Below are 22,932 nucleotides of genomic sequence, written 5' to 3' on the forward strand. Positions count from 1 at the left end.
CAAAATTTTCTATAGAAATAAAATTTTGACAAAATTTTCCATAGAAAGAAAACTCGGCAAAATTTTCTATAGAAATCAAATGTTGACAAAATTTTCCATATAAAAAAATTTTGTCAAATTTTTCTATAGAAATACAATTTTGACAAAATTTTGCTACAGAAATAAAATGTTGACAAAATTTTGTATAGAAATAAAATATTGACGAAATTTTCTATAGACACAATTTTCTATACAGAAATAAAGTTTTGACAAAAATGCTGTACAGAAATAAAATTGGTACACAAAATGTCAATAAAAAAAAACTTTAGCACAAATTTTCTATAGAAATAAAATGTTGACACAATTTTCTAAAGAAATAAAATTTTGACAAAATTTTCTATAGAAATAAAATTTTGACAAAATTTTTTATAGAAATAAAATTGTAACCAAATTTTCTATAAAAAACAAATTTTAGCAAAATTTTCTATCAAAATGAAATTTTGTAAAATTTTCTATCGAAATGAAATTTTGACAAAATTTTCTATAGAAATAAGATGTTGACAAAATTTCCCTAGAAAGAAAATTTGGCAAAATTTTCTATAGAAATCAAATGTTGACAAAATTTTAAATATAAAAAAATTTTTTCTCATTTCTCCCTAGAAATAAAATTTTAACAAAATTTTGTATAGAAATAAAATTTTAACAAAATTTTCTATAGAAATAAAATTTTGACAAAATTTTCTATAGAAATAAAATGTTGACACAATTTTCTACACAGAAATAAAATTTTGACACAATTTTCTACACAGAAATAAAGTTTTTACAAAAATGCTGTAAAATTTTAACACAAAATGTCAATAAAAAATAAACTTTAGCACAAATTTTCTATAGAACTAAAATTTTGACACAATTTTCTATAGAAATACAATTTTGACAAAATTTTCTATAGAACTAAAATTTTGACAAACTTTTCAATAGAAATAAAATTGTAACCACATTTTCTATAAAAAAAAACAAATTTTAGCAAAATTTTCTATAGAAATAAAATTTTGACAAAATTTTCTATAGAAATGAAATTTTGACAAAATTTTCTATATAAAAACTATTGTCAATTTTTTCTATAGAAATAAAATTTTGACAAAATTTTGTATAGAAATAAAATTTTGACACAATATTCTATAGAAATAAAATTTTGACACAATTTTCTATACAGAAATAAAGTTTTGACAAAAATGCTGTACAGAAATAAAATTTTAACACAAAATGTCAATAAAAATAAAACTTTAAATAGCACAAATTTTCTATAGAAATAAAATTTTGACAAAATTTTTTATAGAACTAAAATTGTGACAAAATTTTCTATAGAAATAAAATTTTGACAAAATTGTCTATAGAAATAAAATTGTAACCAAATTTTCTATAGAAATAAAATTTTGACAAAATTTTCCATAGCAAGAAAATTTGGCAAAATTTTCTGTAGAAATCAAATGTTGCCAAAATTTTCCATATAAAAAAATTTTGTCAAATTTTTCTATAGAAATAAAATTTTGACATAATTTTCTATAGAAATAAAATGTTGACACAATTTTCTATAGAAATAAAATTTTCTATAGATATAAAATTTTGACAAAATTTTCTATAGAAATAAAAGTTGGCAACATTTTGTCAAAATGTTATTTCTGTAGATTTTTTTTTTCACAATTTTATTTCTGTAGAATTTTTTTTTTCACAATTTTATTTCTATAGAAAATTTTGTCAAAAATTTTTCCATTGAAAAAATTGTGTCCACATCTTTTTATACCCTCCATCATTCCGTTGTCTTTCCGTTTGTAACACATCGAAATATTGCTCTATGACCCCATAAAGTATATACATTCTGGGTCGTGGTGAAATTCTGAGTCGATCTAAGCATGTCCGTCCGTCCGACCGTCTGTTGAAATCACGCTAACTTCCGAACGAAACAAGCTATCGACTTGAAACTTGGCACAAGTAGTTGTTATCGATGTAGGTCGGATGGTATTCAAAATGGGCCATATCGGTCCACTTTTACGTATAGCCCCCATATGAAGGGACCCTCAGATTTGGCTTGTGGAGCCTCTAACAGAAGCATATTTCATCCGATCCGGCTGAAATTTGGTACATGGTGTTGGTATATGGTCTCTAACAATCATGCAAAAATTGGTCCACATCGGTCCATAATTATATATAGCCCCCATATAAACCGATCCCCAGATTTGGCTTGTGGAGCCTCTAAGAGAAGCATATTTCAACCGATCCGGCTGAAATTTGGTACATGGTGTTGGTATATGGTCTCTAACAATCATGCAAAAATTGGTCCACATCGGTCCATAATTATATATAGACCCCATATAAACCGATCCCCAGATTTGGCTTGTGGAGCCTCTAAGAGAAGCATATTTCATCCGATCCGGCTGAAATTTGGTACATGGTGTTGGTATATGGTCTCTAACAATCATGCAAAAATTGGTCCACATAAAAATATAGTTTTGACACAATTTTCTAAAGAAATAAAAATATGACAAAATTTTCTATAGAAATAAAATTTTGACAAAATTACCAAATTTTCTATAAAAAACAAATTTTTGCAAAATTTTCCATAGAAATAAAATTTTCCAAGAGAAGCAAATTTCATCCAATCCGGTTGTAACTTTGAACATGGTGTTAGTATATGATCTTTAACAACCGTGCCAGAATTGGTCCACATCGGTCCATAATTATATATAGCCCCCATATAAAACGTTCTCCAGATTTGACCTCCGGAGCCTCTTGGAGGAGCAAAATTCATCTGATCCGGTTCAAATTAGGAACGTGGTGTTAGTATATGGTCGCTAACAACCATACCAAAAATGGTCCAATCACACAAAAATTGGTCCATATCGATTCATAATCATGGTTGCCACTAGAGCCAAAAATAATCTGCCAAAATTTTATTTATATAGAAAATTTTGTCAAAATTTTATTTCTATAGAAAATTTTGTCAAAAGTTTATTTCTATAGAAAATTTTGTGAAAATTTTATTTCTATAGAAAATTTTGTTAAAATTTTATTTCTGTAGAAAATTTTGTCAAAATTTTATATCTACTTTGTCAAACTGAATTATATACGTATTGGATCGATCTTTTTTGATTTAATATATACCACGTATGGATACTTACGCAACTTAAGTAAATCGATTGTGGATGGCAGTGTTTAGAAGAAGTTTCTACGCAATCCATTATGGAGGGTACATAAGCTTCGGCCTGGCCGAACTTACGGCCGTATATACTTGTTTCTATTTGTAAAAATTTATTTCTATAGAAAATTTTGTCAAAATATTTTGTGAAAATTTTATTTCTATAGAAAATTTTTTCAAAATTTGATTTCTATAGAAAATTTTGCCAATTTTTTTTTTTTTTTTTCTTAGAAAAAAAATGTTGGCAAAATTTTTGAATTCTATAGAAAATTTCGAAAAATGTTCTATAGACATAAAATTTAGACAAAATTTTCTATCGAAATGAAATGTTGACAAAATTTTCTATAGAAATAAAATTTTGACAAAATTTTCATTAGAAAGAAAATTTGGCAAAATTTTCTATAGAAATCAAATGTTGATAAAATTTTCCATATAAAAAAATTTTGTCAAATTTTTCTATAGAAATAAAATTTTGACATAATTTTCTATAGACATAAAATGTTGACACAATTTTCTATAGAAATAAAATTTTGAAAAAATTTTCTATAGAAATAAAATTTTGGCAATATTTTCTTAGAAAAAAGTGTTGGCAAAATTTCTATAGAAATCAAATTTTAAAAAATTTTCTATAGAAATAAAATTTTGACAAAATTTTCTATAGAAATAAATTTTTACAAATAGGAAAAAGATGTGGACACAATTTTTTCAATTGAAAAATTTTTGACAAAATTTTCTATCGAAATAAAATTGTGAAAAATATTCTACAGAAATGAAATTTTGACAAAATTTTCTATAGAAATAACATTTTGACAAAATTTTCTATAGAAATAAGATGTGGACACAATTTTTTTTATAGATATAAAATTTTGACACAATATATAAGAAATATTTGACAAACTTTTCTATAGATATAAAATTTTTACAAAATTTTTATATAGAAATAAAACTTTGACAAAAATTTGATCGAAAACTAAAAAAAAGATTTTTTTAATTTGATAGATTTTAAGTAAAATTTTCTTCCAATTGTTGCTTATTCTTAGCAGATTATTCTGTAGGAATAAAATTTTAACAAAATTTTTTATGGAAATAAAATTTTTCTCTAGAAATAAAATTTTATTAAAATTTTCTATAGGAATTAAAATTTTAATGAAATTTGCAATAAAAAAAAATTTCTATAGGGTCATTTCATCATATGTCTTGAAGAATTTGTATTTATAATAACCACAAAAAGTTTATACAAAACTGAAGCTAAGACTTTTAGTATTTGATATATTTTTTGGTAAAATGTTCTTCAAATTTTAGTAGAGTGTTTTTGGATAGAATGACAACCGTGTTCCGGAATCAAATCTGAGGATTGGTGGCTATATACTCGTCCAATTATGGACCAGCTCTTGGAAGGTGTTTGAGGGCATAGGTTTATATGGGGTATATATCTATCAGTAGTCCTATACGGCCCATTTGCAATATCATATCAGTGGCAGACCAATTAGTGAGGACTGTAGTTGTGGGTGATATTTATTTAGGGATATTTATTTTTGAGTCCCAAGCAACGCAAAGGTACCCAGTTGTGATGGTCTCCATCCATAATAGAGGACCTTCCCCTGCTCGCTATTAGATTGGACAAATATTTTTTACTTGCCCCTGTTGCCGGTACAAAGAAAGAAACCTAAGGGGACTGATATCTCTTAGGATCGGAGAGACCATTTTTGGAAAGAAGCATACGCCAATATTTAAGCTCAACGAAATGCTTTAGATTTTCTCGCCATAACACCAGAAAAAGATTAAGGCATATATGCTGAATAAAAATTGTAATCAGTACTTCTAATAATAAGTCTCTTAGCTGTATTCAATTTTTTTATATGGGATCTTGGTCGAGGGATCCTTCGTTTGGTCTGCCCTACATTAAAGGGACTCGCAAAAATATCTGTAGATTTCCCCTCTCCTAACTCTCAAGTGATATGGGGGGATCCTGCGTTTGGTCTGCCCTACATTAGAGAGACTCCCGAACAATATCTGTAGATTCCCCTTCTCTAACCCTCAAATGATTGTGGTTTAATAATCCTCAAATCTCATTCTCTTTATATTTTCAGGATAGCGATATTGAAGAGTACTCCTCCGATCAAGTTGAGTTGGTAACACCATTATCCACATCAACGCATGCCTACATACCATTCGAATTGGACTACAATGATCCGACAGAGGAGAAATCACGTCCAAAACAATCAATGATTAATGAAGTTTTATCAAATCTATTTCCCATAGGATTTTCCGATATATTTCGTTTTAGTTATGCAGCAGAACCAGAAACAGAGCCAGTACGGGAAGTCCAACAAATTCAAGGCGAAGAAAATATTCCAGTTACAGAAATTCCCCTGGAGATAATTAAATCGACACCAATGCCATTCAAGCCAATGCCTACAGATGAGAATAAAAGTTTGGAGGAAATAATTGAAGCTATAGCCACTCCATTGCCGTTCAAGCCAATGCCAACTGAGAAATCAAACTATGGAGAGCGTAATGTGGGGGAAAATACACCTAAAGCAAAGGAAACGGCTAAGTTGGCTAGTAATCGCCTACCCTTTAGGGTAAGGACCACAGTGAGACCTAAAGGAAATAAGGGTGTTGTGGAAGCTATGCCTATAGTGGAAACCAAGGAATCTCATAAAGCGAATACAAACCAAACCCAATATAGAGGAGAACAAAATGTCAAGTCCAAGATAGCAAATCAGGGAATTGGTAATGAGAAATCCACTGTACGAAAGGATTCTCCAGAAAGATCAAAGGCTGAATCTTCTCCACAAAATGTTACCGTTCTCTCAACCTATACCACTTTAACCCGCCAATATAGTAAAGAGACTAGCCCAGGCCATATGGAAATAGTGGTGGAGAAATTTATGCAAGATCCTTCCCTTAGTAAATCCGGTGAAGATTTCCGTGATGGCAGTAATTCCATAAGTCGTGAAGAGTTGTTACGTATAAATCGTGCTGCCAAAGAAGCTTCTGTGTTACCCAGCCTTCTGGTAGATCCTGAAGTAGAAAAATCTCAAAATAATTCCCAACAAAATCAAAACTCCAATAGTCCCATAGTCATACTCAATAACAATGATAATGATGATTTTGTCGAGGCCCCAGCGGATGATAATCAAATTGCAGAAACCCAAAATTTTGTTCAAAGCGTCTATCAGGGACCTCCACAGAGTGTGAGTTACCAACAGGGACCAAATCATGAGGTTAATGTTCACATAGTTCACGATGACAAGATTAGACAGGCTCAAGAGAATGCTATGCAAAACTTGCAATTAGCAGCAGGTCTACAACAAATTGGACCACATGTTGGACAACAAGGTGGACGGCCAATTGCCATACAAAATGGACAACAGCAATATCTATCGTATCAGACATTTGTGGAACAGGCGAAAAAAATTCAAAATTCCTTGGAAGAGGCTCCATCCAGAAAATTCCTTAAACATTTCAATCCCTCATTATCGGAAACTTCAAATCCAGTACCAGTGGCGCGAGGTAATTTCCATTATGAGCAATTGCCGGAGAATCATATACAGACGGTACCGCCAGCTGCTCAGTTACAATATGCTAAGGTGGAAAATTCCCAACCAGAGCCACAGCATCAACAACATGATCAACAACAGCAGTTATTCCAACCTGTTCAAGAGCAGCATTATAGTCCAGACTATGAATCCGGATCTGATCAAGAGAAATCCAACTTGCATACAACCTTCATGGACAGTGGGCATTTAAATGATAAGGATGCTTATGAAACGGTCAACTCAGATAACCATGATGCTCAGCAATCTGCAACTCCTTACAATTTGATATTTGTTACCATGAACACAGTGGATAATGCCAAGGAAGAGTCCCAATCTCAAGAGCCTGTATTAGGTCCATATAGACCCCATAAAACACCACAGGATTATGTTTACGAAGCTTTGAAAGCAAATCCCCAACACCAAACGGCCCAATCCCAAAGCCACAATACTCAGGATCATCAACCCCAAGAGTCGGAAAATAATCCCAAACCTTCTGGTAGTGGTGGCAGCGGAGGTGGCTACACTTTTGTAGAGGTTCAAAAATCCATTAACATTCATAATAAACTCATAACCGAAAAGGATGGACGCTTGATAGAGCAGCATGAGACCATATATCCGGAACCGCAATATGGAGATAAACTACAGGAACCAGCTACACCTTCCTCAGAAACGGATTATGTTTCACTCTCTCAAAATCCCATACATGTTGATGAACACGTACAGGCTGCATCTCTTATACAGGAACAGCAGGTATTAGATCCCTCACAATCATTGGTTGACATAGGGCCCATCCAACAATCGAATTTGGTGCAGGAAAGTCATATCATAGAAACTGCTGCAGGAGAGAGTGACAAGGCTATTGCTGCCTCTCAAGGTCCCTATCAGGCTCAACAGCCTTTGATACTACAAGAAATCATTGAGAAGCATATTCATATACCCTATGCCGTTCCAGAACCAGTTGCTGTTCCTGTACATGTTCAACACTTCATTGATCGACCTTTTCCTGTCGAAACCATAGTCGAGAAACCAGTACCTTATCCTGTGGAAAAAGTTGTTGAAAAAGTCGTCGAGAAACATGTGCCCGTACAAGTTCAGAAAGTGGTTGAAAAACCCGTGGAGAAAATCGTAGAGAAATATGTTGATCGTCCAGTGGCTATACCTATAAAAATTCCAGTGGCTATACAACTACCACATCCACCACCACATCCGCTATTTCCTCATCAACATTCGGATCATTTCCCTCCTACTTTTGGAGGAACTGGTCCCCATCCATGGTCTGCACCAGGACATTCTTCAACTTTGACTCGCATACCACCAAAAATTCTACAAGCTTACTATGCAAAAATGTTAAAGAAACTTGTGCCCCAAATGACTCAGGCTTATAAAAGTTCACCACTGGCTTCAAAACCTAAAACGGTTATCAAATATAATCCCAAGCCCGGATCAATTAAACAACAGTCACAAGTTAGTGATATGCTGTTCGATTTGAAGCCTCCACCACCTCCAGTTTTGGGTCCTAGCTGGGATGTGGGAGCTCGTTATCAATATGACTATAATACCCTACCATATGACCTATCGGCTTCATCCTCTACGGCAGTGGGTAAACAAGCTGATCGTCCAGAAAGACCTGGTCCCCTGGAAAGACCTGGACCCAAAACAAATTTTGATGAATTTCAGAGATGGCGAAATGGTCATAGCTTGAAACGTAGTCCTGAATTGGGTATGACTCTTCACATGGAATATGGATTCAAGCCTCCCTTAGTGCCCTCCGTAGAAATCGATGACAAAGGTATGCCCTTAAAGGCTGCTGCTGATTTAACTAAAGGCAAAGAGGAGTAACACAAATGGATAGTACGCCACGAAGAACTAGATTAAAGTATTAACAGTTTAACTATGAAGTGGATATACAAATCGATGTAAAAATCCCAAAATTTAGTTATGATAAACAGGCGATTGGAGGAAAGCCTCTGGAATTCATGTAAATTCATTTCGATGGTGCATTTTGAGGAATTTCTAGTAATTAATTTAGGCTTAATTTGAATTTCTGTTTTTATTTATAATCAAAACCGTGCCAAAACCACATAACCGAATTTGTTTTCTTCTATTTTTATATATGAATGTATTGTAATTATTTATTTAATAAAAACTCATAAATATATATTTTATAAATTGGATTTTGTTATTACAAAAACTGGAGAAACCTTCGATATTAGAAGTGAGAGTATTTGGGTATATGGTATCTTTACTTTTCGAAAACTCCCGCTAAATGGATATCAAATGGATACTAAAGGACCCTTACAAATCATACATGTAAAACAAATGTGATCTTCCTGATACTATGGAGCAAGTACAAACAGTACTTACAAGTCTTTCATATGAAACGAAGGTGATCAACCTGTTTTGTGTTGTCCAGTTTCTCCCGAGGAAGATTTATTTGGAAATGGACATCACCGGTCATCAGAGAGTCCCAATTTGAGAAGTTTCACTGTACTTCAATCGAAAATTTACTGCTGATTCTGGATGGTCAATATATTTTTCTCTTGTTGCGAAAAAAATCATCCGATCCTTGGGGCCTCTATATACAGCCCCAGCTCCCAGCTAAATTATTCTTAGTTAGTATCTAACTCGGCATAGAGACATAATAATTTCTGTGGCCACTGTACAGTATTAGGATATACAGAGTCCCTGCTCGGGCGCCAGGAAATTAGAATTGATAGATGTTTCATTTACGACGATTTATTCGTAGTATTCGGTGCAGGGTATAATATTATCGGCCCCGCCTGACTTTAGACTTTCCTTACGGGGTTTCTTTTGTAATAGCAGTAGTCAGGGATGGAAAATACAGTTTTTAAGAATGTACAAAAATGGTATTTTTGTGCGAAAAAGTACTTTTCACCAAATTTCAACAAAATTCCATAGGAAGATTATTGTCAAGTTGCTTAAGATTGGATTTTAAAGAAAATAAAATTTCGTTTGTCAACTCCTCAATTTTAAATATTTTCTTTTTTTTTCAGTTTTACATTCGCTTACAGAGACTACCGTAGTATTGTAATCACAGTTGGTAGATTTTTTCCAAAAATAGTACTTCATAAATTTATAAATAAAATAACATTTTGACACAATTTTCTAAAGAATACAATTTTGACAAAATTTTCTATAGAATAAAACTTTGCCAAAATTTTCTATAGATATAAAATTTTGACAAAATTTTCTATAGAAATAAAATTTTGACAAAATTTCCTATAGAAACACAATTCTGAAAAAACAACAACATTTTCTATATAAAAATAACATTTTGACAAAATTTTCTATAGAAATAAAAAAAAATTGTCAAAATTTTCTATATAAATAAAATTTTGACATAATTTTCTGTAGTAGAAATAACATTTTGACAAAATTTTCTATAGAAAAAAATTTTGACATAATTTTCTACAGAAATAAAAACTTTTGACAAAATTTTCTATAGAAATAAAATTTGGCAAAAACTTTCTATAGAAATAAAATTTTGACAAAATCTTCTATAGAAATAAAACTTTGGCAAAAACTTTCTATAGAAATATAACGTTGACAAAAACTTCTAAAGAAATAAAATTTTGACAAAATTTTCTATAGAAGTAAAATTTTGGCAAAAACTTTCTATAGAAATAAAATTTTGACAAAATTTTCTATAGAAATGAAAAAACAACAAAATCTTCTACACAGAAAAAAATATCACCAAAATATTTCCAATTAAAAAGTTAATTGAAGTTGAATATTTTTTCAATTAATAAATTAATGGATACAATTAACTTTTTAATCAAGATAGAACATAAAGTTAATTAAGTCAATGATTGAAAATTTTAAAATTTTTAATTAAAAAATTAATTGATACAATTAACTTTTTAATCAAATTCGGAAGACTAAGTCAGTTAAAAAAAGTGATGAACATTTCTTAATCCAAATAAAAACTCTAAGCCAATTCAGAAAGTAATTGAAAATAGTTACCTTTTTAAATAAAAAATTAATTAGGGTTTGCATTCAAAATCAATTAAATTTTTAATTGAATCAATTAAAAAATTAATTGAAAATTGCCAATGACATCAATTAATATTTTAATCAAGAATTTTTTCTATGCCCAATTAAAACTGTGATTGATACTATCATTTTCGTGATTGAAAACATTTCAATTAAAAAATTAATTGGATCAATTAATTTCGTGATTGAATCAGAAAAATTTTTTTTGTGTGTATAGAAAAAAAATTTTACATAATTTTCTATAGAAAAAAAAAATTTGACATAATTTTTTAAAGAAATAAAAAAATTTAGACAAAATTTGCTATAGAAATAAAAAAAATCGGCATAATTTTCTATAGAAATAAAAACATTTTGACAACATTTTCTATATAAATAAAATTATGACATAACTTTCTATAGTAGAAAAAAAATTGACACAATTTTCTATAGAAATAAAAAAATGTTGACCAAATTTTCTATAGAAATAAAAATGTTGACATAATTTTTTATAGAAATAAAAAAATGTAGACAAAATTTTCTATATAAATAAAATTTTGACATAACTTTCTATAGTAGAAATAATATATTTTGACAAAATTTTCTATAGAAATAAAATTTTGGTAAAAACTTTCTATAGAAAAAAAATTTTACAAAAATCTCTATAGAAATAAAATTTTGACAAAATTTTTTATAGAAATAAAAAAAAAAACAAAATTTTCTATAGAAAAAACACTTTGACAAAATTTTCTACAGAAATAAAATTTTGACATATTTTTCTATAGAAATAAAAAAAATTGTCAACGTTTTCTATAGTAGAAGTAACATTTTGACAAAATTTTCTATAGAAAAACATTTTGACAAAATTTTCTATAGAAAAATATTTTGACATAATTTTCTATAGTAATAACAAAATTTGACAAATATAGAAATAGAAACTATAGAAATAGAAACTTTTGACAAAATTTTCTATAAAAATAAAATTTTGACATAACTTTCTATAGTAGAAATAACAAATTTCGACAAAATTTTCTATAGAAATAAAATTTTGGCAAGAACTTTCTATAGAAATAAAATGTTGACAAAATTTTCTATAGAAATAAAAAAACCACAAAATTTTCTATAGAAATAACATTTTGACAAAATTTTCTATAGAAATAAAATTTTGACAAAATTTTCTATAGAAGTAAAAAACAACAAAATTTTCTATAGAAAAAAAGTTTTGACATAATTTTCTATAGTAGAAATAACATTTTGACAAAATTTTCTACAGAAAAAAATTTTGACATAATTTTGTATAGAAATAAAAAATTTTGACAAAATTTTCTATAGAAATAAAATTTCTATAGAAATAAAAAAACAACAAAATTTTCTATAGAAATAACATTTTGACAAAATTTTCTATAGAAATAACATTTTGACAAAATTTTCTATGGAAATAACATTTTGACAAAATTTTCTATAGAAATAAAATCTTGAAATATTTTTCTATAGAAATAAAAAAATTGTCAAAATTTTCTATATAAATAAAATTTTGACATAATTTTATAGTAGAAATAACATTTTGACAAAATTTTTTATAGAAAAAAAAATTGACGTTATTTTCTATAGAAATAAATAATTTTGACAAAATTTTCTATAGAAATAAAATTTTGGCAAAAACTTTCTATAAAAATAAAATTTTTACAAAACTCTCTATAGAAATAACATTTTGACAAAATTTCCTATAGAAATAAATCTTGGCAAAAACTTTCTATAGAAATAAAATGTTGACAAAATTTTCTATAGAAATAAAAAAGCAACAAAATTTTCGATAGAAATAACATTTTGACAAAATTTTCTATAGAAATAAAATTTGACAAGATTTTCTATAGAAATTAAAAAACAAAAAAATTTTCTATAGAAAAAAATTTTACATAATTTTCTATAGAAATAAAATTTTGACAAAATTTTTTATAGAAATAAAATTTTGACAAAACTTTCTATAGTAATAAAATTTTGAAAAATCTTTCTATAGAAATAAAATTTTGAAAATTTTTTTTATAAAAATAAAATTTTGACCAAATTTTCTAGAGAATTAAAAAAATTTACAAAATTTTCTATAGAAGTAAAATTGTGGTAAATACTTTCTATAGAAGTAAAATGTTGACCATATTTTCTATACAAATAACATTTTGACATAATTTTCTATAGAAATAAAAAATATTGACAAAATTTTCAATAGAAATAAAGTTTTGGTAGAAACTTTCTATAGAAATAAAATTTTGACAAAAATCTATAGAAATAAAATTTTGGCAAAAACTTTCTATAGAAATAAAATTTTTACAAAATTTTTTATAGAAATAAAAAAACAACAACATTTTCTATAGAAATAACATTTTGACAAAATTTTCTATATAAATAAAATTTTGACATAATTTTATAGTAGAAATGACATTTTGACAAAATATTTTATAGAAAAAAAAAAGTTGACATAATTTTCTATAGAAATAAATAATTTTACAAAATTTGCTATAGAAATAAAATTTTGAGAAAAACTTTCTATAAAAATAAAATTTTTACAAAACTCTCTATAGAAATTAAATTTTGACAAAATCTTCTATAGAAATAAAATCTTGGCAAAAACTTTCTATAGAAATAAAACAGCAACAAAATTTTCGATAGAAATAACATTTTGACAAAATTTTCTATAGAAATAAAATTTGACAAAATTTTCTATAGAAATAAAAAAACAAAAAAATTTTCTATAGAAAAAAATTTTACATAATTTCTATAGAAATAAAGTTTTGACAAAACTTTTTATAGAAATACAATTTTGACAAAACTTTTTATAGAAATAAAATTTTGACAAAACTTTCTATAGTAATAAAATTTTGAAAAATCTTTCTATAGAAATAAAATTTTGAAAATGTTTTTTATAAAAATAAAATTTTTACCAAATTTTCTATAGAATTAAAAAAATTTACAAAATTTTCTATAGAAATAAAATTGTGGTAAATACTTTCGATAGAAGTAAAATTTTTGACCAAATTTTCTATAGAAATAACATTTTGACAAAATTTTCTATAGAAACAAATTTTGCCATAATTTTCTATACAAATATAAAATTTTGACAAAAATTTCTATAGAAATAAAATGTTGACAAAAATCTCTATAAAAGTAAAATTTTGGCAAAAACTTTCTATAGAAACAAAATTTTGACAAAATATTCCATAGAAATAAAATTTTTAAAAAATTTGCTAAAGAGAAAAAAAATTGTTCTTAGTAAACGCATTTTGTTGGTGCAATGCGTCTGTTTTCTGTACAATGCTAGGTCAACAATATTTGTGGTTAAATTATTACATGATATTATTTTATTCTAATTAAAATATATTTCTAAGGTAATATCGAATGGAAAACAGTAAAACGTAAACCCTTTATGGCGATCATCTTATTGAGAAATAATTTGTAAATGTAGCATTATTTTAGGCATTTTATTCAATTTTTTTTCTGGTCACACTGATTTTGAATGTTGAGCTTATTTTGCTGGTATATGTAGATAAACTCACATCTTCACAAAAAAAATATATATACACATTTTATGCCTTTCAGTTAGTTTTTTGATGAATGCACTTTTAGAACGTGTAATATGCCAGCATCTTATTTATCGGATAATGGCCTCTCAGCAGTCACTAAGCTTATGGTCACATTAGGCAAATATTTGCTCAAAATGAGTGTCAAACTTTTTTCCAGGAGCACATTCGAAATATTTGGATACCGTTTTCGGAAGATATTCTTGTCGTGATGTAATATATCCAATATGAGTTTAAAATGTTTTCTTGTTTGACTTTGACGACCAATTAATTTTTGATTGGCTGTCGAGGACAACAGCCACAACAACAACATTGGATCAATTGAGTATAGAACATTTTTAAAGAGATTGAGAGAGAGAGAAGAGGGAGTAAAATTGAGAAAATATAATGATTTTGGTTTTTGCCCATTTGATGGAAAATGTGAGTAAAGCAGCGATGGGCAAAGAGACTACGCGGCGTTTTGCTCTTGCTCACCCAAATATTCTCTCGCTCAGTTAAGTCTCAAAACAGGTTTTTTACACACGACGAAATGAATTTGTATTTTGAAAACACATTTCAGTCTCGCTTGAGCAACCGATCGAGCTGGGTGTATTGTCGCATGTTGTTCAGCGATTACATGAAATTCGAAATAAATGAGTACTTGCAATATAATGTTTTGTTTCCAGAATTCATAACTTTCAATTAAATAAGAACCAGATGTAATAAAAAAATATTTTTTTAATATTTATTGAATTTTTTCTATTGTGCGTATTTGAAAACCTAAAAATATTATTTATTTTACTATTTCGAATCAAAGGAAAATACACAATAAACAAAAAACACTTAATGTTTTACGATTTTATATGGTAATTTTTTAGTACAGTGTCTCTTTGGACATCCAAAAAATGTTTCGTTTCGTTAAAAAGTTAATTACATTAAAATTCTGTATCAATGACAGAAATACGTCTTTAAAGTCTTTCATAAAAATCTCATAAAAAAACTAACTTAATATAATTATTAAGTATCATTTCTCGAAGTGCATAAAGAGAGCGATCAATTGAAAACGCACACAAACACAAATCCTCTCTGCCCATCCCTGGAGTAAAGCCTACGCTCACACAGTAAACATGACAAATTAAATGTGGACGTTATTTACGTTAAGCACGTTGAAAAACAAAAAAAAAAACATTTTGCACACTGCCAAAGCTGCAACTGTACCTGAGTTCAATATGCATCTCAAATAGCACATAAACAAACAGTCTACATTTACTCGATAATTTGGTAATGGAATAGAATTGCAAATACTCGGTATGAAATCAAAGAGCAAACTCATACGACAACAAAGCAATTCCATTGCTAACAAACACTGTATTCAATTAAGTAAATAGACATACCTACTAATTGTATCCGCTTGTGTATTTAAGTTTACTAAAATTAATCTTGAATTTAGTATTGTCACTATCTATTGCGATTATGTGTCTGTTTTTAGTTATTAACAAAATGAAATACATATACATAACACACATTAAACACAGATTTCACACAAAAAAATATATAAAGTGATCAAGGTCACAGTATTGAAACAAAAATCAACCGCACAGCAAACGATCAAAACCGGAACTAACTACGTCGATGTGTATGCATCACATTAAAAAGTTTCCAAATGGAGACGGAAACTCACTCTCCAAAATTTCGAGAAACTCTCTCTCTCTTCCTCTCTCCCAAATTGCAAGTAACCAGTGTTGCCAACTCCCCAAGGCCAAAAAGCACCAAAAATATATTTTAAATTCTAACATACCACCTTCCACCACAAAATCGAAAATAAAATGCTCTACTAAAAAAAAAAAAAAAAACAAAAAACTTCCGAAGATGTATTATAGAACTTTTGTGAATTGAATTTTATGAAGTCAAGTTTTATGAAGATCGAGTTTAGCTGCTAAAATAGTCATTTTTTCACAATTACTTTTCTTTAATAATTCATTTAAGGAATACAAAAATTTGCTTTTGGCTATTCCCCATCAAGTTATAATAAAATTTGCAGCAAATATGCATAATGCCTTTTTTACTGATATAGTTTTCACTTTAGCGGCAAAACTCAAACTTAGTACTCACCATTATGAACCGCTATTCAAGTATACACCTTGATCAGTTTTAATGCTTTAGTCCAATTCATTTTGATCAGTGATGTTTTTCAACTTTCAAAATATTAATATATGGAAGGAGTCTATTGCTTATTTCAGTTGTGCGTGCTTTTGTGAATTTAATACAAACGTTTTTAATGACATCTTTACCAAATTCAAAAATTCGACACTCATCGCTCTACTTTCCTACAGAATACCCTAAATAACAATATTAATTAAAAAATAATCAATACCAACTTCATAACAATCAAATTCGATATTTGGCAATAAATTTGAGTTTCTTCGGCTCTTGAAAGTCTAGTCAAAATATCAATTACTTAATACTGTTCAAAATAAAAAAAGCACCAAAAGCACTAAATGAAAATGCCAGAAAGCACCAAGTTGGTGCTTTTTTTGAAAAGGCACCAAAAAGGCAATTTGGTGCTTTTTAGAAATCAAAAAGCACTAAATTTGGTGCTAAAAGCACCAAATTGGCAACACTGCAAGTAACTCTCTCAATAGAGAACGCAAAATAAATAAGTCTCCAAACTCTACAAAGGTTTTGCAAATTTACTGAGAGCACAAAATCTTACACTCTCGTAGATTTTTTTTATAGTTCAAACGGTTCTGTGTTATTATGTGGTAGTGTGGTATATGCACTGATAGCATGTGTTTTGCAAACACAAAACGGGGGACATCAAATATAAGAAATGCTCACTAGAATCCTAAAAAAAAACAAAACACATCAAATGGATTTGCTAGCAAATGCAGTCTGACTAAAATAAAAACAACAAGCTACAAGTGTTTCTTGTTAGTGGTTCATTGAACTTAAGTGCATATACCACATACATGTGTAAACACAACCATAGCGAATAGCGGTAGACGGATACATGTCAACGTACATACAAAAAAAAAAATATTTATTTATTTATTTATTACAAGATTTACAATCATAATAAATTATGAAAATAAATATAAAAAAATTAGGTGCTAACAAAAAAAAATAATTCAATCACGAATAAAAAAATAATCCAATTAATTTTTTAGTTGCAATGTCTTCACTCAATTAAAAAATTGATTGATCCAATTAAAAATTAATTGTTACTATAAATTTTTGTGATTGATTTTTGTTTCAATTAAAAAATTTTTCGAATCAATTAAATTTTTAATTTAATAGTTTTTAAAACCCAATTAAGACTTTAATTGGAAAAATGTTCGTGATTTTTTTTCTGTATAGGTGATAAAATTTTAAAAGCCGATGTTGCAAGCAGAGCTGTGGAGCCGGAGTCGGAGTCTCGGAGTCGGAGTCTGAAGATTTTGCTGGAGTCGGAGTCGGAGTCATAAAAATTTTGCTCGACTCCGACTCCGGCTACACCAAATTTTTTAAAACACTTCACATTTTTGTAACTAAGCAAGTTTTTACGCAAATTAGTTTCCATTGTGTTATTCATCAACTTCCAATTACGGCTATCTTTTTATGTTTCCTAGAATGTTAGACTAGCAGATGGGTTGGATCGATCCTTTTTAATGCCCATATCAATTTATTTGAAATATTTCGAACAATCGAAATTATTTTTTTTTTTAATTTTATTTTAAGGCCATATACATATGTGGAATATTGACAGAACATTTTTTCAAAGTTTTTTTTTTTATAGAATATTTTCTCAAAATGTTATTTCTATTAAAAGTTTTGTCAAAATTTTATTTCTATAGCAAATTCTGTCAAAATTTTATTTCTATAAAAAATTTATTCAAAATTTTATTACTATAGAAATATTTTTTTCTATAGAAAATTTAGTCAAAATTTTATTTCTATAGAAAATTGAGTCAAAATTTTGTTTCTATAGAATATTTTGCAAAATTTTGTTTCTATAGAAAATTTTGCAAAATTTTGTTTGTTACACAAAATTTTTTTCAAAATTTTATTACTATTGATAATTTTATTTCTATAAAAATTTAAGTCAAAATTTTATTTATATAGAAATTGTTGCCAAAATTTTATAGTAATAGATTTTTTTATTAGAAAATTTGGTCAACATTTTATTTCTATTTTGTCAAAATTTTATTTCTATAGAAAATTTAGTCAACATTTTATTTCTATAGAAAATTTAGTCGAAATTTTGTTTCTGTAGAATATTTTGCAGAATTTTATTTACTACAAATTTTTTCTAAAATCTCGGGCGAATGAATCTTTCCACAGCCTTTAGTATAGATCTGGCTGGGAGAGATAACTCAATTTTGGGCTCTTTATGCTAACTCCTTATGGAGAAAACATTTGGGAATTTTTCTCTTACAAATTGAATCATTTTTCTCCCCCTGTACATCATCTTTTCATATAACGACAGCCAGATCTATACTAAAGGCTGTGGAAAGATTCATTCGCCCGAATCGAAACATGTACAGTCCAGGCGTGTATAGATTTGTATCTGGCGTTTTCTTTTCAATGACTCTATTAATCATGTTCCTTAATCTAAATCTGTCCATAAAGCTCGATTAATAATTGTAAACTTAGATATAATGCATTTTGACGTTAATTGCCTGTTTCGGTATCAGGCTAACATGAAATATAATTTTTTTTAAAATTGTAGTTTTATTGATAATTTTTTCAAAATTTTATTTCTATAAGAAAAAATTGTCAAATTTTATTTCTATAGCAAATTTTTTTCTTACTGATGCTCACTGCTATCAAAAATGTATTCAAAATTTTATTACTATAGAAATATTTTTTGCTATATAAAATTTAGTCAACATTTTAGTTGTCTAGAGAATTTAGTCAAAATTTTGTTTCTTTCATATAGAATATTTTGCAAAATTTTATTTCTATAGAAAATTTTGCAAAATTTTGTTTGCTACACAATTTTTTTATAAAATTGTATTTTTATTGATAATTTTTTCAAACTTTTATTTCTATAAAAATTTTGCCAAATTTTATTTCTATATATTTGGTCAAAATTTGATTTCTATAGAAAATTTTGCCAAAATTTTATTTCTATAGAAAATTTAGTCAAAATTTTGTTTCTGTAGAAAATTTTGCAAAATTTTATTTCTATATAAAATTTTGCAAAATTTTTTTTACTAGACAAAAAATTTTTCAAAACTGAACGCTCACTTAAACTCACTGCTAAGTCGAAAACTTGTAGAAATGACCCAAATTTTCAAATTTTTCATGAATGAATCATAAATACATTTTTGCGAAATTGTCTAAACAATTATAAATATTTCCCAAGTATTGCCCGAGATTTTGTAGAATCTGATTTGAGATTTTATCAAAATGTAGATCTAAATACAAAGTTGTGCAGAGTATATTATAATCGGCCCGCCCGACTTTAGACTTTCCTTGCATTTTTATTTTTTGTTAAAGTTCTGTTACGTCCAATAACGTTAGATTTAAATTTTAAGTACATAGATTTTCTAGAAGTATATACAATTTTGTCTAAATCAATTCAGATTCAAATTCAGGCATATGGGAATATAAACATTTATATAGCTCGCAACAAATTTAAAGGATTTGAGATAGTATCAATAATTTTGGTCCACAAATACATATACTGTTGGTATCTTCTCATATTATGATGGGTATTTATATCATTATTTTATTTATTAAACATTGCCCTAAATTTGAAATATAGAGTTCAATTGGCATCTAATGTGAAATTAAGACCTTTTTTGTGCACACATAAATAAATACGATACTTTATATCGATCCACTTACGGTACCCCCACAATAGAACTACAAATTAGTGGTATTAAAATGAGATTTAGTTATATTACCCGGAGTCGACTCCGGAGTTGGAGTCGGAGTCGAGCTGATGAAAAATGCTGGAGTCGGAGTCGAGCAAAATTGACTCGACTCCACAGCCCTGGTTGCAAGTGCACACAGAAAAAATAGGATCTTTATTTTTCAAATTTAGTTGATTCGAATATTCAATATACAAAGATTAATTGAATCAATTAATTTTTGATACTCGATATTTGCTCTTTGAATTAAACCAAGTATGTGCAGCAGTAAGTTTGGCCGGGCCGAATCTTAAATACCCACCACCATGAATCAATTGTTATAGTTTCCTTCGAAATTTCAGAGGGGTTTGATGACAGATATTTTCCCAAGCAGATCAGTTCAACTAGTAAACTTCCCGAAGATAAATTTAGCAAATTTTACCTATGAAGACTAGATCAGATTCTGAATTTATAAGGACCATTTTTTGTTTGAGTTTTAAAGGAATGATAAACATCTCTTGCAAGTGTGCAAGAAAATGATGAAATAACGCCTTGATTTGAAATCTAAAATCTGTAGATTTTCACCCCCAATTTTTTAAATGATTACAAGAAGTAAAATCTGGAAATTTTACATTCATTTTCAAGCAGTTTTCATGATAAGTGCGCTTTCTATAACCCCAACAATGTGAAATCGGTCTATATAGAACCTTAGCAAATGGACCGATAAAAACGACGGTTTCTAGAAACCCAAGGAGTTAAATCGGGAGATTGGTTTTATGAGGGGCTATACTTAAAAATGGACCGATACTCACCGTTTTCGGCACACCTCTTTATGGTCCTAAAATACTTCTAGATTTCAAATTTCAGGCAAATTGGATAAAAACTACGGTTTCTATAAGCCCAAGAAGTAAAATCTGTAGATCGGTCTATATAGGTGCTATATCAAATCATTGACCGACACTGACCATTTTCGGCAAACCTCTTTATGATCCTAAAATACCTCTAGATTTTGAATTTGATGCAAATTGGATAAAAATTACGGATTCTAAAAGCCCAAAAAGTAAAATCGGGAGGTCGGTCTATATGGGGGCTATACCAAAACATGGACCGATACTAACCATTTTTTGGCACACCTCTTTATGGTCCTAAAATACCTCTAGATTTCAAAATTTCAGGCAAATTGGATAAAAACTACGGTTTCTATAAGCCCAAGAACCCAAATGGGGAGGCCGATTTATATGGGGACCATATGAAAACCTGGACCGATGCAGACAAACGTGAGTGGCTCGTATTTGCATGATTTTACATCGGATTTGTTCACTCGATTGCTTATAACTTTTTCATTTTTCGGTAGTTTTTCTTCTAGTTGGTCTAACAAATTTATAAGTTTATCATTCCTTTTGTAACACATCGAAATATCGATTTCCGACTATATAAAGTAAGCCGAATCACTTAAATATAAGACCAAAACGACTTCATTAAAAAGTTTAACGACTTTTGAGCAAGGAAAGAAACTTTCTTCTATGCTAAACAAAATTCTTAATCGAATTTTAAAGGTACTAAATATTTGGCCTCACGACAATAGTTTTTCAGTGAAATGATTAAAATGTATAGGCATCAAGCTATCGCAAATAGTTATTTCTGGGAGTTCTGTCAGAAATTCAAGTTGTTCCAAACAATTTTACAAAACATACTAATCCAAGGCAATGACCATCACTTAATATAATACCCCCTACGCATCAATAATAAATTTCCGCTATCCATTCTACATTTACCGAAACATTACAAAAACATAAGGGGAGGTAGTTGTATTGGGCAACTTTTATTTGCAATATCGTATTTGTTTTTTACACAACTTGGAGAGTTAATTTTAAATTACTCTCCTTAGCATCAAATTGTGGAGAGTGAGTTTCCGTTTCCATTTGCTCACGAGTCAGTTGGTTGACATCCGCTCTCCTAATTTAAAGAGCAGTCTTAAGAGAGTCTCTACAAATTGTGGAGAGTGAGTTACAATTGTGGAGAGTTAGTGACCTCCACTCAACAGGCCTATTCATTTTTTTGCAAACTAAGTTTTTTAGTTCTATTTTTGTTCTCTCCTTGTTCGGTTGTCGTTTCGGTGTTGCGGTAGTTATGTTTCGATCGTTTTATGTATATGTGTATGTATTTGTAAAACTTATTTTGTTCTTAACTTGATCTCAAATGATTGTGTGTGTGTGTATACCAGTGTTCAATTTACTATTAATGACTAACGTGCCCATAATGTCAATGTATAAAGGTGAGTAGGTTTAAACATTTATTATTATAAAGAGTATTTTTACTTGAATGATATTTAGCAGTAAAATATTTTTGATTATTGTTTTGGTCCGTTTATTAGTTCAGATTTTCCCATATGATTATTGCTTTTTGTTGCTATGATACATTCAGAATAATCATAGTGCATTGTCATTGTTCATTTCTTTCATATTGCACTCTAATTTCTAATACAGTCCCAGCTTTTTATTAGATGTGTACTTTAGCTTGGTGATTTTCAAAACATCTTCACATGTACAAATTTGCTATGTCATTGTGTAAGGTTTAAGAGAATTTCCATAAATTATGCAGAGTATGTTTCCTTTCTCATTTCTCATGATTATGAGTCATTTGATTGACATCAATACTTTTTCAGCCTGGTCAGCACCGTAGAACTCCCGAGAATTATTTTTTTCTCTACAAAATTTTTGTCAAAATTTTATTTTATATAGAAATTTTGTAAAAATTATATATCTATGGAAAATTTTATCACACTTTTATTTCTATAGAAAATTTTGTCAAAATTTTTTTTCTATAGAAAATTTTAT

The 22,932-nt window shown here is 28.5% G+C and overlaps 1 protein-coding gene across 2 annotated transcripts in view; it reads left to right on the forward strand.

Annotated features, from left to right (window-relative positions):
• LOC142240755 (uncharacterized) overlaps window positions 1-8,886 on the forward strand; it is a 36,618-nt gene extending 27,732 nt beyond the window's left edge. For both annotated transcript variants that reach the window (XM_075312473.1, XM_075312474.1), the window contains exon 3: window positions 5,263-8,886. In XM_075312473.1, coding sequence (XP_075168588.1) covers window positions 5,263-8,556 — 3,294 coding nt within the window. In that variant the 3' untranslated portion in view covers window positions 8,557-8,886. The remainder of the gene's footprint in view (window positions 1-5,262) is intronic.
• The last annotated feature ends 14,046 nt before the right edge of the window (window positions 8,887-22,932 follow it).

Source organism: Haematobia irritans, chromosome 5 (assembly GCF_050003625.1).
Source record: "Haematobia irritans isolate KBUSLIRL chromosome 5, ASM5000362v1, whole genome shotgun sequence".
NCBI lineage: Eukaryota > Metazoa > Arthropoda > Insecta > Diptera > Muscidae > Haematobia > Haematobia irritans.